Source organism: Ciconia boyciana, chromosome 12 (assembly GCF_034638445.1).
Source record: "Ciconia boyciana chromosome 12, ASM3463844v1, whole genome shotgun sequence".
Classification (NCBI taxonomy): Eukaryota; Metazoa; Chordata; class Aves; order Ciconiiformes; family Ciconiidae; genus Ciconia; species Ciconia boyciana.
Window position 1 is genome coordinate 22,390,935 of NC_132945.1, and position 18,725 is coordinate 22,409,659.

The window sequence follows — 18,725 nt, forward strand, 5'->3', positions numbered from 1 at the left end:
CTGTTATAAGCAGCTAACTCTCATGGAGGTGGATCACCATCATTATCATAATTAGCAGGTATTCTCCCTCATCTCCCTTTCCAACCCAGTCACCTGAAGTGGAAGTTCTTTGCAACAGCCTGGTCATTTCATCCACCTCGCTCTCCCCAGACAACTTTAATCTAAATGCACTTGACCGGCAACGGGGCACTGCAATGTCTACAATCCAGACCAGTTTGCACCCAGTTTCACTACAATACAGCTCTTCTAAGTCCAAGCTTACTATGAGCAGGTTCCTTCTAGTACAACAGCGAAAACCAGCTCTGCGATATTATTGTACATCGAGAGGAGTGTGAAGAGTGACATTTTAACAAACACGGGAATTTTCTCAGTCTGGGGGACAGCCCAGCTAGTGTAGGTTTTCCCTGTTTCCATGTGGGAAGCCCAGGGCAGAGCATGAACACAAAAGCGTGGACACAAAAGCTGTGAATCAAGTCCAACATGTCTGAGACATAGTGAGGACGAGCACATCAAGTCTGGAGTGCTTTGGGTGCAGACCTTTGGCAAGTACATGGATCAAGTGTACAGCGCAACACAGAGGCAGTGGCCTGACTGCATATACGCAGTTGCCATCAGCCTTGGATTTTCAGATGTACGGCATCTGATCAGAACTATCGTTCCAAATGGTCTGCTATACAACCCGCTAAATTTGTTTTCCCTGGACTAGGAAAAATTTCCAGTATAAAAAAAAAAACAAACCACATTACAGCTGGAAGAAACTCAGCTTTATAGCAGTTCCGAATTAGGGGGTTTCTTAACTCATGCACAAGATCGGTTGTTACATTTCCTTATTAGTATTCACCATCTCTACTGCACACCAGGGAGCAAAGGCTTCTGCTGGAAATGGCATTTGTTCTGCTCAGTCTCACACTCCAAATTCCTATACAAAGCACCAATTTGTCACTCAGACTTTTGCTGTGCAAATGCCGTAACAAGAACTAAACCAGTTCAAATCTAATTAAGTGGCTTTTGCCATCTGAAGTTCTCTGTTTCACTTTCTAGATTGGTCTTCAGAGACAAAACAAGGTAGTATTAAGAAGCCCTACAGATTCTTATTGAGGTCCAGGATATAGCTCTGCTTAAGCTAGAGTTCAATGCTGCACTGGAGTTTATTAGCCTTAAATTAACTATGCTCTAAAATGGGTCTTGGTGTCATCCCGTCTCGTGTTACTGAATCCAAATGCTCAGATAGGGCCATCTGTGTGTTCCAAGTCACTGCTGTTACTAAGAGCAAGTTAACACCTACCTGGAATAGGACCGGGTGGTGGCAGACCTGTGGAAATAAACAAGAAAGCAAACCACGTGAGGACAACAGGTAAAGCATGTCATCTCTGTACCTCGAGCTAAACCTAAAAGCACACTTCTGAATAAATTTCACACATTTGAGCAAACACACCAGCAGAAAAACTGGTGCTATTAAGCAGTAACTAGCCTACAAACTATATAATTTTCCCAAATTATGATCTCTTTACCTTTACATTATAATTTTAAATGTTGCTGCTCTCTTACACTGGAGAATTCCTTTTGCCAAGTATCAACACACAAACAATTGATTTGGCCTTCAGAACAACTGAAGGAGCTGGAGAGGAGAACCTGCTGCAGATGCCAGTGTCTCCTTTTGCCTGTTTGTTGTTGGTTGGGTTTTTGTAACTTTTTTAAAAAACGTCAGTCATAACTGCATAGTGAAATCAGATACCTGGGTCAACAACCAAAAGAATGAGTGAACAATTTATCTTGATTTTGCCAATCATTTTAATGAAAGGCAGTAGAGGAAAAGCTACCGTGGTCCACCAGCGAGTACGGCAGTAATAATCCTCCTCGGATTAAAAGCCTGGACCGTATTTTTTATTCTGTATCTTCTGCGTGTAGAACCAGTGCAAAATATAGGAGTTACTGCATGAGGTGCTCCTGGTGACTTCTCAGGAGTCTGGCTGCTGCCTACAGGACCAGGAAAAGCCCAGAGCATGACCTTCGCTTCAACCTCGATTCACCATTTAAGCCAGGAGCAACAGGGGCACAGACGTGACTCAGGCTGGATCAGAAGATGTGCAGACTTAGTAGGAAGGGAAGGACAGAAAAACGTGTCGTAGGCCATGGCCATTACGTCTGTAAACTTGCACTGGAAAGGGTCCACCGAAAAACAACCCTACGCCCCCTGGAAAACGCTGCATGGGTACACACATATGGCTTTCTCAGTTGCAAAGTTCTTTGTTCTCTCCACCAGTATTGCCCTATTTTGCCTGGTGCCCAGAAAGAGTACTACAGGCCTCCACGCTGCAGATGCATGAAGAAACTTTGTGGAAACAGTTACTACCTGCACAGAAGAGACAGTGAAACTGTTCTGTAACATGGTGCTCAAGACAACAAAGTAGAAAAAAATTGGGAATTTTACCTCCCCTATCTCAATAGGTTTCAGGACTCAGTCTGTAACTGCAGAGGCCAAGGGCATTCCTGCAGACACAGGACTGATCTCACCGTGTCTTCTCAAGTGCCAAGTGCTCTTAGCACAATACAAAGCCATCTGGTTATTGATAAGAGCACACAAACTTGCCAATGCTGAGGACTGACCACACCCAATGGGCTAGAAACCCATGGTAAAGACCTCACTTATTTATGTTTTGCTTTTAAAATGAAGCACTGCTCTAATGTCTGCACTGGACACTAGACTCTTCTAGGAGCAGTAAGAATCATCCTGCAGTGGCAGTAGGTACAATAAAATGCACAGAAACAAACACAGAAAGATACAAATCTTGGTTTTTCAAGGCATAAACCAACCAAGAACTGACCTGGATCAGGAGGAAAGTTGTTTGTTAGAGCTGCTGTTGCAGAATTGCCAATTCCAGCATCACCCTTGAAACATTCGCCAGTCATAGCCAGACAGGATCCTGAACTAAACAGCCTGCTGATCTGACACAGGAGAGCAATTCCCATGGTTCTCAGCTTCCTCCACAGATAAACAAGAACCCATTTCTTTACATTTATCAATAAAGCAAATGGATCGGTAGCACCCAAAGGCTCTCTCACAGAAACAACGCCTAGAGTTTTTTTCCAAGGAACAGCTGCCATTTTTTAAGTATTCAAGGGCAAATGTTAAATAGGCTGATGAAGACACTGAACAAAGATTGGCCAGGTCTAAGGACCTCTTACCTGATTGCTCGACTGCCCCGTAGCATTTAATGATTAAACCTTTGATTTGCTCCAAGCCTGGGACATCCTAACTTGCAGCCTCAGACTGCCATATATTGCTGCATGAACACATACCTGGAGGATGCAGGGGAGGTGGAACAGAAGTAACTGGTGGAGGAGGGTGGAGGAAGTGTGGTGGAGGTGGCCCAGCGAGCGGGGGAGGCGGTGGGCCTGCTGGTGGTGCAAACGGCTGTTGCTGAGGTGGCTGTTGGGGCTGTGATGGCTGCTGGGGCTGCTGTGGGGGTTGTGGCTTACTTCCGTGGTCTCCAAGGACCTTAGAAGGCAGAGGAACGAGAAGAGAGCATTTTAATCTCTTTGCTCCTGCAGCTAGGACCTCACTGTGCTGGCATAAAGGGAGCGTATCACCAAAACAGGCAGCACTATGATACCTGGAAAGACCAGGCTATGCTATACCCAGGGGATAATATCTTTTGGGGAGAAGAAAGGTTGATCAAAGCAATCAATGTGCTTAGCAAGGTATCTTCTCTTATGCAGAACAGGAGCGAGACTAGATTCTAGCTGGATACACAACTGTGCAAGACAGTTGACATTTCAGTGTTATGAACACCTTTTGTTCATGGGAACTGCCACTGATACAGGCTTCAGATTAAAAGCTGCCATATTTCTGAGTGACACCATAGTGCTTCCTTTTTTTTTTTTTTAAGCCCAATTTATTTTTCCCCGAGGGCAGTAAGAGGCCAAATTCTGCTCTAGATCGTGCCCACGTAGGTCAAAGGAAGACTGGATTCACATCTGTCTGACAAAAGCAGGGCACATACCCACTACTGCTGAAGGAAAGATCAATACACAGAGATACCAGAATGACCCGGAAATACAGGTATCAATACTTGTAAGTGGGAGGAACAACAACCATTTCCCAGCAAATTCTTTCTCTTAGGCAAACTCTTTTTTGGGCCATTGTTGGCAAAATTTGGAAAACTGACCACTAAAAAAATAAACAGAAAAAACACATGTGAAAACAAAACCAGGAATTGTGTCTAGACAGGGGAAAGTTTCCATATTTGGGGTTTTTTGGTGAGTTGGGAGTGGTTGGTAGGAGGAAGGTGGTTAAGAGAAGAGTTCTTGGCAGATGGTCCTCAAACCCTACACATAGGACCCTCCCACCTAGAAGCCAACCAGAACATTATGGTCATACACTGGACATGCCAGATCAGAACTGAGTCCAGTTTTAAACCCCAGACTTTTATTTCTTATAAGGGACAAGATCCAGTAACACAGGCCCACCCTAAGTCTGAAGTGTGGGCTGCATCTAATGATGCTTAGACTAAATGTTACTTCAAAGTAAAAAGAAACACAAGCCCCAAGTAGAAGTCCTCCACTGCAGAACTGGAGATTCCAACCTGACAGTGGAAGGGAAGGGAATAATCCACCTAAGAGCCTCCCAGCTACACACCCCAAGGAATACTTTGGGAGAGCCGATGAGAAAGGAACTTGGGCCTTACCATTCAGATGGGAAGGCTAGTCTTTAAAGGACAATCCCTAGCTCCTAGCAAGATAAAGCTTTTAACACAGAAGTTAATTCAACCTGCAGAAGGGAACGATACATGCCTACGCCTTGACAGGGCTGATACACTGCCTACTGCTTCGCAGATAGAAACAGTGACATGGGAGGCCAGGACTGCACAGACATTTGCTCAGGGTTCACTAGAAGTGCAATAAAATCAGAAATTTGTTAAGACGGTGCAAAACATTTACCTGAATTGGGTTTTCCTCAGAGGCATGCTTATCACGACGTCTTCCTTCTACTCTCCTAATTGTGCCTGCCTGGCCACCGATCACATCAATTGTCCCACCCAGCTTCCTGGTACAAAGCAGATGTGTCTTGTTAGACTCAAAGACATTAGAAGGAGCAGTTTTCCCCACTATTAGACAGACCTCTCTCGTACGTTCTTTTCCACCAGGGAAAAACCTCTAGAGGCAGCACTTAAATTGGACAAGAGGTGAATGAGAAGTCTTTTTTCATTTGTGAGCAATCTGAGCTCTGCTTGCAGGGGTGAGTTAGGTCTCTCTGAGCACTTACAAACATGATCCAAAGAATCACCAATACAGGTGTAATAATATGGATTGCACACTCTGGTTCAGAGCTGAAATCCTTGACTCACTCTCCAGATTTGAATAATCATTCCCAGATTAGGTTCAGAGAAAGCAGAGAATATTTATCAGGAGAAGCCTTTAGTGTTGTCAGCCCAGATTTTTCCTGCATTCTGTCCAATCTTCCAAGTGTTGTTGATACCACTGAAGTTATTTACAAATCAGATTCTCAGACACTTTCTAGCCCACCTCCCTGGGGCCTACTCTGTTTCTATTAAAGCCAAAAGTTTTGCCACCGCCTTCAATGAAATCAAGGCTAGATCCTTGAACAAAAATATATTCAAGTAGCCAAGAAGCAGTGCTGCCTATGCACTAGTGGAAATCAGTCACAGAACCTACAATTTTCCATGTTCTTTTATCTCCATACCCAGGTCACACTGGGAGGAAGAACATTTTTATAGGAGTTTGTGTAAGGTCACCACAAGTAAAGGTTTGTGAGAGAGAGAGAAGCAACTGAAGTTTAAGAACCCCTCATCCTATATTCATGCAACAATTGATTTGTGTAAGTATGGCCTTAGACATGTTTTCCTGCAGTTAGGACAGAAAAACACCAACACTTTTCCAAGTTAGACAGCAGACTTTTCTATCTCAGTAGAAAATTTAGACAAAATGCTGGCTAGTTGGCGAGATAAAGTTTTCTCACTGAAATTTGCTCACTTTAAGTAAAAAACCACAAAACCCCACCAAACCCAACTCATTGCTAAGCCCATGGTTTTGATGCTGCTGCAGTGTATGAAGATACTTGTTCTGGTTCCGGCCAAAAGCTCTGCTGCAGGAGCAGAATCTCGTGTGTCAGTACTTTCAAAACAAGACTGCGAGTTAAAATGGACAAAAATGCTGTACACTTACAATAGCATCAGCTTATTTTGCAACGGTGTAGATTTTCGAAAGTCTCAGGAGATATGCATAACAGCTGGAAACAAGCCTGACTGATTTGATGGCACTATGAAGGGGGACAGAAATGCCAGCAAAGCGCTTAAATGCAAACAGACTTAAGTAGAGCTTTAAAGCTTTTACTTGAAGCATATAGTTGGTTCTCTCCCAAACAAAGTGGAAAGTTGGAATGCAAGACTAATTTCTGCAAGGCAGGTGTGCAAAACATGTAATGTGAATAAAACAACAGAAACACCCAGATCCCACAGCTCTGGCTCTTCTTCATAGCTTTGTTTTTCTGCAGCTTTTAATTAAAAAACATCAACCTCATAAGGTCAAAGTGGTTCTCCCAGCAGAGGCTGCCAATCAAAATGACTCAATTGCTGTGCTTTGTCCAGCCTTCTGGATCCTCCTTCTCATCGGAGAAAATAACTAATTAGCACGCATCAAGCAGCGTAGCATACAGGTTCAGAAACCAATAGCTCCTCTTATCAGCTGCCAAACATGTAATCCACTTCCACTTCAGGAGGCAAAGATTAACATCGTGGGAGTAAGAATGAGCCAAGTAAGCACAAGCAGCCATCAATGTAAGCCCTCAAAGCTGAGGTATTTGCCTTGTTTTTTCTCCTCCCAGAGATGTGTCCCTCCAGCTGGGACATAGATTTCCCTCCCTGTGCAGCACTACCCTGAGGATATCACCGAGGTGAGGTAAATGGGTAGGTAGGGGTTGCACAACCCTCAGGAGAGCACTGCTGAAGACAACAGTTAATGAGTGACCACAGTAGCTTCCTGTAAAGTTTAAAAGCTTCTTCTGTTTCAGCCTTGAGGAGATTCAGATATGGCCCAGGTGGATCCCAGCTACCCCAATGAAGAACACAGTACACCCAGGCTTTATGTCTGCATCATCCTATTAGGTAATGGATGGAAATCCTATGAAATAATTAGGTAAAAATTATAATCCTATAAGCTCCTCCTTACCTATTAGGAGGAGGCCCAGCCTTCATGCGTCCTCCCACCAGAGCCAAGAAGTCCGTTTTGAATTCTGTTTTGATGATGTTGTTTTCCACTTCTTTTTCAGCATTTCCTGTTCTTCCTTGCTGAACCTATGGAAGGCAGTATATAACACACAGGTTTAGTGCCCTTACTTTCAACTGAACGTAGCATCAGAGATTAACCCTCAGCAAAGGAAAAGCGCTCCTTTAAGGAGCAATCACAGGGCTCTTACAAATAAGCAACCTATTCTTCAGCCAAGGGAGCAGACATTTCTTTAACTAGCTGGCTATTCCAGCCTCAGCCTGCTGTCCGCTCTCTCCCATTAGAAGTCCAAAAGTTTAGTAATCCCGTATCCTTTTTTATGTAGTCCTTAAGTCAAAACAGGAAATAGTAATACTTGCTGTATTGACTCTTTGGCTGAAGTTCTGAGTAACAGCTTTCGGCCACCTGATGGATTTCTGCAAAGGTTGATGGCCAAAGCAGTCTCCAAACACAAAAGGCAGCCACACAACTGCAACAGTCAACAGCAACAAGCAAACCAGCCATGGATGCCCAGCCCCCCCTCTCTACACCTCTCGCATCCACAGGATCTTCCAACCAGACACCCCTATAGCTGGGTAGCCTCAAAGTCAACTGGAAATTCACTCAAGTCTTGCTACTGTAGCAGTTCAAACTGCCAGGCAGCTGGAACTGTTTGTTCCATACAGAAAAGATTTTTAGCAGAGAGATTTAATCTTTAAAGATACATTTTTGTATTTCTCATCACTGAAAGGGAACACAGAACAGTTAGGTATTAAGGTATCTTCCGCTCTTATACTCTCATCTCTGTAATTACAAAAGCAAGTCCCCGTTTTATTGTAGCCATATGCAGGAGTAACATGCCACCTACTGTGATCTTATTTTCAGTGCTGATGGGAGGAGCAGGATCCAGTCCAAGCTGAAGCCGTCGCTGCTTTTCACAATAAGCTTTCCATGTTTCTTCATTGAATCCGTAATTAAAGTAATCAGAAAGATCAGCACCTGACAAAGGGGGTAGCAGTTAACGTGGGGATTCTAGCAGATTTGCATTCTCAAATTGTCCTTTAACTGCTCCAATGAAGAGTTAAGAAAACAAAAATCTTCTAAAGAGCACAGCTTACTCTCTATTTCATTCTGTCAGAAAGCCGCCGCGTGCCACAGCGGAGATGGCTGCATCTTTCAGTGGGAGGGGGACTGCAGCCTGAACAGCAGTGGGACCATTTGGGACATAGAATACAGCACGTATGCAGGCTATTAAAAGAGATGCTTGCAATCACTTATTTGCCAACTGGATTTTTTCAAGACTGGTTTCTTGCAATTGTCCAAACGAGTTGAGTGCTGGGGAGGGCACAGGAATGACGGTTCCAGCTACCACCACAAAAATGGGATGGTGCCACAGAACCGTTTTCTTGACAGAGCTAAGCCAACACATTCCGCTCCTGACCATCACTGCCTTTGCTGTTTTGAGAGGAGATTCTGGGACTCACCCATTTCATGAAATAGGGCTAAAGTAGAAGTTTTTTACTGATACGTCTCAGACTACACAAGTAAGGATCATGATTGAACTGTAATAACTATAGCCTTCCAAGATTGTTATCTTACTTTGGTAGTCTTCTGTGAAATGTGCCAGTTCAGCATGAGCACTTCTGAGTAAGAGAGGTGGCCACAAACTGCTTGCCAAGAAAATGTAGATGCAGAGGGACAAACACAGCTGCAACTAACTCTGCAAGGCACACCTCACAACAGGAAGCATTACAAAGCATCTCCTAGCCCTGCTGAGGTGTCCCTCAAACATCCCCCTCGCAAAGGTGTTCCTAGACAGACCAATTCTAAAACAAGGAGCTGACACATAAGGGCTAAGCAAAACACTTTGACTGTGCTGAGCTTGGATCTATACAGCAAGGTTTAAGTTTATCTTCTAGGTAGGCTGCCCTTCCTGTTGTACCATCCAAATATGCAAATTTCACCAACACAGACTCAGCAACGTGACATTTACATATCTATTTTATCAGCCTGTGTTTCAGCCCTTTATCAGTTCTTCCACACCATATTTCTTCTGCCTCTCCCTCACTTAAAGAGATACCAACTTGCTGAACAATTAACTGTAGAGGATATAAACCTGAAAGGCTGTCGAGTAACAAGCTACTTGCCATCTAAAATAAACTTACAGGCCACACCTCTGCAGACCTCTTCCCTCTATTCGAACTTCAACACCGTTTTAAGGCTAGCTGGCTTCACTTTGGTCCAGGGACGTCAGCATGACCACAATGATTTCCATGCTTTATCTCTCAACTTCACTTCATTGTTTTTCCTTCTAACTTATTTTCTTCCTAGCCACCTCTTTCTCACTTCACAATCGATGGGAAATCCCCTGCAGAAGAAAGGCTACGTTTTCTATTATGTCTGTACTAGCTACTCTTCATCACAGAGTGCTTCAGCGCTGGTTTGATACCATGGCACACTGATGTAGTTATTAGCACTGTCATGTACTCTGATGCCCTTCATTTCAGGTGGGCAAGAGATACCAAAACCACACCACAGACAACCTTATAAAAGAACTACTTACTTAGCATAGCAATATTTCTGAAAGATAAATAAAATACAGGGCCTAGCAGGGAGAAGAATTCTTTCTGAGAAGAGGCAAGTGGATTTTTTGCTTCAGTTAACATTTCATCATAGCACGTTTTATGAGAGTAGCACAGCAACAATTTGGATCTCTAGTTCCTTCATTTACTTTTGTATCAAATTCAGATGAAAAACAGAAGTTTATTTGTAGCATCGTACAGCTGTCATGCAAGAGTTGCTTCCGAGTAGAAATCTCCCTAATACTAATCAGGAAGACAAAAGAGACCATGTACATATTAAAACCTGCTGTGCAAAGTACTATTTGTCTGGACAGTCTAGATAACATTGTCCAGAAGAAATAAGTGGGGACTGCTCACTCACAGTTATGCACCTAGGGGCAGAATCTAGCAAAGAATTAGGCAATGCAGCTTTTCTAAAATAAAAATCCTAGCCTTTCTTGTCAGAGCAGAAGGTGTTTTCCTTCCTTTTATTCAATTGTTTGCAGCAGGAGAATTCAACACAAAAGGACATGTGCTCACCATCGCTGCCCTCTGCAAGGGGTACCTTCCTGCAGAAGTGTGGACATCCCCAGGACCCAAATGGGAAGGGTGCACGGGGATGACTCTGAGCTTGGCCATGGTGAGACAGAATAAGCAAGATGCTGCACGCGAGGAGGAGACCACACATCATCAACAGCCAAATCGTGATCCTACTCAAATGACTTTAAGGCCAACAAACCTTATCGTATTGATATCAGTGCAGTATTTTCTGGAACTAGGGAATTAATAAAATAGAACATTAAAAAAATAGTTGTTCCCTTTAGGGAAGTTAAATTAATAGAGTATATGCAACCCAATTTTAGATAGAAGCATGGCTTGGTCAATCAGTAAATGTCACTGATTGTCTAGACAGGCATCAGAGGCTGAGCAATACCCGTTTGTTCTGACTTCCCTGTTCCCTGGCAGCAATAAATGGACAGAAATTACACGTGACACTAAAGAGAGACAACTAAAACTGTAGAAAATATTTACCACAAGAAACTGTGAGGCCCCACCTGGTTTCCTCCATGGTTTGTCTTCAAATGAATCTAAATCCACTTCTATAACAGGCAATCCATTTATATTCCCTGCGGCATCTAAGTCAATACCTTTGGGCTGCAACTTGGCTTTAGAGAGAAAGAAACCATTACTACTTTTAATGCAATGCCTTTAATCCACTAATTTGCTGAGCAAATTACTCCAGTCAAAAATAAAGCGCTACTGTGCATTCATTGCTGGCTTTATAGCACGTAGGTAACCACAATCAACTTTCAAATAAAAATTACTTCAGTCACTCTATAAATACATAGCCAGGGTATACAGCATTTGCAGTAGAACAGCAGAGAAACAAATTCAACCGAGATTGGTACTACAGACAAACGGAGTAAATTATTAAAGCATGCATAACATTTACCCCAAATGAAAAAAAAAAATTATTTTTATCCTCAGGCAAAAATATTTATTTTTCCCTCCCAAGACACACACATTTTCTCATAACAAGAGACTTTTTTAGGATCAGTCTTAAGTGGACTGTGTACTAACTAGAGTCAGCAAAAATCCGGCGGGTACAGAATCTTCAAGGGGAATTTGTTATTTTCTCAATCAGAAGATAAGTCATTTGCATAAAGAAATTAATGGAAGGAAATATATGAAGCCCATGAAAGGACAGTCTCGCATTTAAGGAAGGACAGAATCCAAGTCTCAATATACGGTGTAAACTAAACAGAATGGTGGGGAAAATTTCATCTGCAGAAATATGCATAGCTGATACTCAAGGCCAGAGTTTGTTTCTTTTAGTATCTTACACTGCAAGTGGCTCAGTATACTGACCACAGAGTTGAAGTTCTTCTCCAGGCAACTTAGAATGTTTGGTCCCAGTGCAACAATATAGTTTAGAAATATTCTGGTTTTTTACTATAAAAGTAATAATAAATGTATTTTTTTTCTAGTTTAAATAGAATTATAATCAGCTTGTTCAGTGATGGGTAATTAAATTATTCCATTGCATCCCGGACCCTCAGACTGTCCTAGGAGTGCTTATCTTTAGGAAAAGCACTTACTATTCCTAGTGTAAATAAGATCCATTAATTTTATATCCTTCCAAACAGAGACCAAGATTTGCAGCTGCTCCAGCTGTCAGTGCCAGAGAAGTGAAATATTGCAAAAGGTGAAGGATAAAAATAACAGCAATACCTGAAGCAGATGCTCCATAGCCTCTACCCGTTTTTAAGTTTAGATTCATAGGAGTTCCCCTATATGGAAAAGAATCACTACATTGGTATTTGAACAAATTACTTGGTCGAAGATTTTCATGCAAGATATATTCGAGCCCTGACATCCTTCAGAAGACGCTTACTTCACTTGGGTTTATTCATGCCTCTCTACGATTTTTAGTACTAAGTCTCAACGCCTTAAAAGTGAGATTCATTTGCCACCTAAGTTTCTCTAACCCTACAGAAACCCAGCAAACATATTTACTGATCAACAACAGGACACAAGAGGCTTGTCTTGAACATGAAGGGCAAGGTTATTTCAAAGAGTGGTAGTTACCATTCTGCCCAGGAACGTACTTAGTATTTAAATGGAACTGAACAACACAGAAATCATAGCTGCGCGTAGATCACAGAATGAGGAGAAAGGTAGAAGAAGCAGATTTCGAAAAGGATGTCTGCAAAATCTCGTGAGCTGCTAACGGATGGAGCATTGCTATTCAGAGTAATCCATCAGACTGAAACCACCTCTACAACAAGAGAAGGAAATAATCCATAACGTGGAAAAATTAGAATATGCTGCAAAGCACAGGTAAGTCATTTCCTTAAGAGGAAGGCTGCTAGCAGCAAGCAAAAATGCTGTCTTATTATTTTTATTCAATGCAAATTAGGTAGAATTTTAAGTCAGTGACATAATTTCCAGGTTTGCAAATCCAGCCTCACCATTTCTGAATCATGAAAAATCAGACAGCTGAAAATTAGTTAATTCACAGTTTACGCAAATTCTTATAAATACAGATTTTCGTTCTTGAAGTTTTCACAGACGATGAGTTAAATGTAACTTCCCACTTTGATTTTGCCCAATGAAACATAGTAATTATTTGGTTAATTTTCCAACAGCAGACCCATGAATTATCATTCCTATTTTATAGATGGATTCTCCAACAAGCAATTGCAGGACAGAGCTGCCCATCAGCTTCTAATCCCATTCCGGTGTTCTAGCCATTACTCCCATCTCTCCCAGAAGACAGATCAGCTCTCATCCCCACTTTCAATCCCAATCGACGCGCTAGGGCTACCTCAGATCAAAAATCGGCACCATAATCAGCAATACATACATGTACGATGGTGCTCCCGTTTTAATGTTGCCAATAGTAACTTTTACGTCATCGTCATCACTGTCGCTATCGCTGTCATCTTCATCATCTTCACCACTTGGAAGGGCCTAGCAACAATAAAAGCACACAGGAGCTCATTAATATATAAAACTGATAAATTCCCCAGGATGGTAACCCAAATCTTACAATGCTTGTATGATGAAGGACTATTAGTAAGAATGATTCTGATATAAAGACCTAACTTTCTACTGCACTCCAAGGCTATACAAAGTTGTCTCTGGAGGCAAAAGCCATTGAAGTAACCAGCCTTCAACATAAATGGACAGGTGCCCACAAAGAAACTGCTATGTCCTTTGAAGAAGTGACCCTACATGAGAATCAGGATAAGATTTCTGAAGGTGAGGAAGGTTTAGCTCGGTTCTAAGAATTTCGCATGTCCCACAGTTCCGCTCCCCTACTCTTTTTGAAAGAGCTAGAGCTTTTCTGACACATCTCCTTCACAGGTCCACAGTGAAAGTATACAATCACAAATAAAAATCACAAAATTCACTGGGCTTCACCTAAGAACCTTGGAGCAAATATTCTCTCACCACAACTTTTGTGGTAGGAAGATGCTGAGGAGCTCAGCTTGGCTTATTTAGCACTATCAGTCCCCAAGTCACTTAACTTTACCTAAGAACTTTACAGCTGCCGATTCAATCCCAGTGCAGCACTGCTGCTGGGGCACAAAGGAAGCCTTCCAGACATCCAGCAGTGCAGTTTTGCAAGATGCATGAGCTGAGCTAACACCTCACCACTACAAAAGGGTATAAGGAAGGTGTTCCTAACCCTCCCTCCTTTTCCATGGTACACGGGTTTGTCAGAACTCTGCGTGAGCCCTCTTGACATACCACAGTGGCAGAAAATAAACCCATCAAAAAGACTAGAGGAAGAGGGGGTGGAGAAGCAAGCCTCCTCCTACTCTTTCAGCACTGAGCCACTAGATTGCATTCTAAGAGGTCGGAGCCTGAATCAGAACTGATTCCCAGCACTTCGGGCTTTCTATCCCAGTGTTTCCTACATTTTACTGACCCTCAAGAAGTCACACTAAATATTGAGCTGGAGGTAACATCATGTTCTGCTTTTCCTGCCAGACTGCAGCATCAGAGGCCCTCATCTGCCTCTTCAGTGGGCATAAGCAATACTTAGATTAGGGTTCACTACCCACTACACAAGGCAGGCTGAGAAGAGAAGCCTCTTGCTGTAGTTAGCATTGGGAATGGACTATCAGCACACTCCTACAGTACAAATGTAACGTATTAGGCAGTACCCGCATCCTTACACTTAACATCTTTTTATCCAAGAGTATTGAGAAGCACAAAAATAACTACGTCTACCATTTACAGTGGAACACATACATGTTGCGACATCTCTCGGTCTTCATTGCTGACAGGCCGGTTCTCCTGAGGAGCGTCTTGCAAAGGATGAGAAGATTCTGCATGTCTAGTAAATGTGACAGATAAAAGAAAGTGGACAAGCCCAATCTAGAGGTTCACGTATAAACATTTCTAAAGCATTCATCCAGGTGACCTTCATATAATGGCTTTATTCATGTACTGTGTTTATTCTGCTGGCAGTTAGCTCAACTACACGACAAAAAATTAATCATCCTTGCTTGGCTTTGCTTTTGTTGGAAAGAATCGGTTTAGCGCTTCCAAAGAGCACCTGACAGACAGCGTGCCTGCCTAGCCAAACACCACTCAACAGCTAATATATAAGTGGCAGCTATACAGCTTTCAGCTTTGGTTCAGCACAATCACAACTGACAGGAATAAGACCATAATAAGCAAAACTTCACCTTGTCCTTAAGGATACTAATAATTATATCTATATTTAGTAAGCAGCAAGGACATCTGACCCATAGAAATTAAGGGAGAAGTGATTTTAGTGTTTCTACAAATAACTTACATTAATGAGTAGTTAAAATTCAAAGATTAATTACCCACCCAATCTTCTCATTCATTACAAATTAAGTCCTAACGCAACAATGGTCAGGTTCAGATTTACCTCCAGTTAAAGAGCTCGTACAAATGTTAACATTGTTCATTGCATTAGCCAAGCAAGAAAGTCAAATTGGTATACACATGCTAGAAAAGAGTATGCCAAGTGTCACAAAACTAAAATACAAAGAGAGATCATTTTTCTCTAATGTCATAAGTAAAGCCTAGTAGAACTTCAAAATAATTCTGGCTTTTCAAAAGAGACAATTAGAATAGCCCAGGCCCAGGAAACCCAATTCTCCACCAGTACTTTGTGGAGACATTACTATTAATTTAAAACCCCACATCGGATAATAAACATACACAAGATTATCTTCAAACGAAACATACGTAACACCTAACAGAATCCAAACACTGGTCAGATTAAAGCCATTTCAGAGGCAGCAGGAAAGGAGACACCAAACAAGTATGCCAAAAGATCACACTACTGCAACTCAGAAAGCAGCTACCGAGCATAAAAAAGGAACAAACAAACAAGAACAATTTGAGCAGTTACTGAAGCTCCCATATTAGAAAAGCCCCACATACAAAGAAATTCAACAACCAAGCCAAGATCAAAAAGAAGGGATGAAGGTTCAGCAGCTAACCAAGGAAGCACAGGTCCCATTTTCGCCAAGTTCCTGAGGTGACAGCTGAAGACACTTTAAGTTATAAAAAGTAGCCAAGATGTCTAAGGGAAAATCAGCCTCTAAAAGTATTCCAAAGTTGCAGACATAGGCTATTACATAAGGACCAAAAGATGTACCACTGGAGAAAATCTCACAGATGGCTCCAAAACCTTTTGCATTTTGTTTGCCAAATCCAAGCAACTTGTAACATTGACCTCAGAATTTTCTGAAGAATCCCAGATGACTGAATTAAGGAAGAGTGACAAGTATTACCTTCAGCTTCAAGTCACATGAAGTATCTGTGGGTGTGCATTAAAATTTATGAATTGGAGTTCAAATAAACATTTTCTAAGTAATAGTCTTTCCCTAACCTGTTTGCTTCCCAGGAATGAACAATCTGACAGGTCCACGGTCATCATCTGCATGCAAAAAAACGTCGCAGCTATTTAATTTCCCCAGAATGCCACCATAACCCTGTGCATTGCTGACGTAACAGCATCCTGCACAGACCGCTGGTATTTAATGCGTCCTTTAGGCTAAGGAATGTTAATGGATACTACATCCCGCACTACACTGATTTCTGCTTCATGGGTAGAGACAAATACTCTAGACAAGCCAGCAACGTATCCCTGGAGCTGCAGCCGTCGACAACATAGCAAACAAAGGGTCATTTTTCTTAAAACACCCCACAGCTCTTCATTTAGGAAGATTCTCATTGTGCAACAAAGAAAAGGGGGTGGGAAAAAAAAAAAGAGAGGGAAAAAAAAAGGAGAGCTAGCACGACTGCTAATACTTTTCCTTCACGCATCTTGCAGTTATTGGAGATAGTTGCTGGAAATTCAGATTTTTAATCCTGCTCGTAAAGTAAACTTACATTCGGATGAAAGTGACAAGGAATGATAGATTTATGCAAGTGAGCAGTAAATTTCTATCTAAACTAGAAGTTGTTCCTTCTCACAATGGGCATTTGATGTTTTTAGATAACAGTTTAGCAAGTCTGCCCAAAACCTGTTTTTGAAGAAGTTTTCATATTCCCTAAGTGCGGGATACTTACTACAGAAGTAGCACAGTATCCACAACAATCTCAGAAACTCCAGATACTGAACTCACAACAACCTTAAAAGCCAATAAATGTTAAACTGAACATTTGAAGGTGCTGAGCACGCAGAAGTCCAGTGAAGATCAAGTCTTCTGAAAACCATGTTAGCTTTAAAAATGGCAAACAGGTAATATTTCTGCTGAGAGAGAACTCTGCTGGTGCAAAACACACTGCTACAAATATAGGGGAGCTACGATCAAGGACAGACAATACTTTCCATACACAGAAAGCAAAACTAATCATTGAGTTGTCCCCAACGCTTTTATCTCAAAGTCCTACCCAAACCACATACTTCATAGAGCTCATATAATTTGCTGATTTGATCACATCAAGATTTTAACCTAGGCTCAAGGTTTTTAGCTTTTCCAGGCTAAAGCACAGACCACAGTTTTACCAATGCCAGGCCAACACAAAGGCCAATCCTCAAGGCACCGTTCTTCCCAGGGAACTAAACTGGAAAACAGATCCGATTTAAAACTCATCAGGGAGGGGAAAAAAAGGCTTAAAAGTTAGTTTTAAGTCAAATCAGTTGACTGATCCAGTTCACCTTCCAAATCCATAAATGCTGTGCCAGCCCAAGCATGGTGGCTGGGGATGCCCCCATGGGATGGGAAAAGGATAGGCTGCTGTTTCTGGCAACAGTGTTGGTCTAAAGCATTCATGAAGCTATGCTTAACATGGCTTGATCTTCTTTGCAGCATATATTGTTCTAATGAATAAACAGCCTCTGGACTCACCCAGAAATTGGTCCATCTTCTTGCTTACCAGTGGTGTCATCTGCAAAAAGAATAATAATTAAAAAAAATTATTCAAATGAAGGGAAAAAAAAGCTAAATTTAAGCACAAAATGCGTCACAGCTACCAAAATACCTAGTAGTGCCAAGGCACTATAACCCCAATGTTCTCTTTTCGACAAAGTACAACTAGAAATGGAGCAGCTAAAAAAACCCAAACCAACAAACAAAACTATCTGCAGAAGTCATCTCACACCACTGACACAGAACAAAATTCAAAATACATATCCAAAGTCTCAGAGCAGGAGGAGTAAAGGCAAACATCACATAAGGAACTGAAGTCAGCTGTGAAGGTCTTTATATAGACTTTTAACACGCCAGGGAAGAAGAAACATAAAAGTATTCCATTGGAAAGTCTACGGGGAGGACAAAGACGTTTAAATGAAGTCCTACGCTTTTTCCTAGACACGCACACACCCCGGTGCCCTCTTAGCCCAGGGGTTCACCTGCATCAATCAGGTAAGATTTGGATGACTAGAAAACCGAAATTTAACAAAGGACCGCGTTAACCTCTTCGCATCGCGGTGTCTTGTTCAAAGGACAATAACCCACCTCCCCCCCCCCAAAAAAGCCCGGCTACAGCGCCGGCCCGCGGGAGAGCAGCTCGGCGGGGAGCCGCCGGCCCCCTCCCTAACGCGCCCCGCCGCAGCCCTCCGCGCTGGGCTGCGGGCAGAGGCGTGACGCCCCGCCGGGGGCCGGGCAGCGCCGGCGGGCGACACCAGCCGGCTCCCGCACACCGGCGGCAGGTGGGGACACCCCCCCGTCCCAGCCCGGGGCCGGCCAGTCAGGCGGGGTCGGGGGAGACGCCGGGGGGGGGGCGGCCGGGTACTTTGCATCGCCCCCCACCCCCCGGCCCGGGGCGAGGCCTGGCGACGCGGCCGGGGGCGGCGGTACCTACCCCCGTAGAGCCAGTGCTCCTCGTCCTCCTCCGCCTCCAGCGGCGCCGCGCCCGGCACGGCGCCAGCCGCCGGCGGCTCCAGCTCGGTGGCCATGGCCGCCGCGCCGCGGGGCTGAGGGGAGCGGGGCGCCCCGA

General features: G+C 43.0%; 1 protein-coding gene across 1 annotated transcript in view; it reads right to left on the minus strand.

The window, feature by feature from the left end:
• Positions 1 to 18,725, minus strand: part of LOC140658510 (uncharacterized) — a 28,345-nt gene extending 9,620 nt beyond the window's left edge. Inside the window, exons 1-11 of the mRNA XM_072877038.1 lie at positions 18,591 to 18,725; positions 17,636 to 17,675; positions 14,550 to 14,634; positions 13,153 to 13,259; positions 12,018 to 12,076; positions 10,841 to 10,951; positions 8,093 to 8,223; positions 7,189 to 7,313; positions 4,942 to 5,047; positions 3,301 to 3,499; positions 1,286 to 1,312 (exon numbers count right to left, since the gene is read on the minus strand). Coding sequence (XP_072733139.1) covers positions 1,286 to 1,312; positions 3,301 to 3,499; positions 4,942 to 5,047; positions 7,189 to 7,313; positions 8,093 to 8,223; positions 10,841 to 10,951; positions 12,018 to 12,076; positions 13,153 to 13,259; positions 14,550 to 14,634; positions 17,636 to 17,675; positions 18,591 to 18,684 — 1,084 coding nt within the window. The 5' untranslated portion in view covers positions 18,685 to 18,725. The remainder of the gene's footprint in view (positions 1 to 1,285; positions 1,313 to 3,300; positions 3,500 to 4,941; positions 5,048 to 7,188; positions 7,314 to 8,092; positions 8,224 to 10,840; positions 10,952 to 12,017; positions 12,077 to 13,152; positions 13,260 to 14,549; positions 14,635 to 17,635; positions 17,676 to 18,590) is intronic.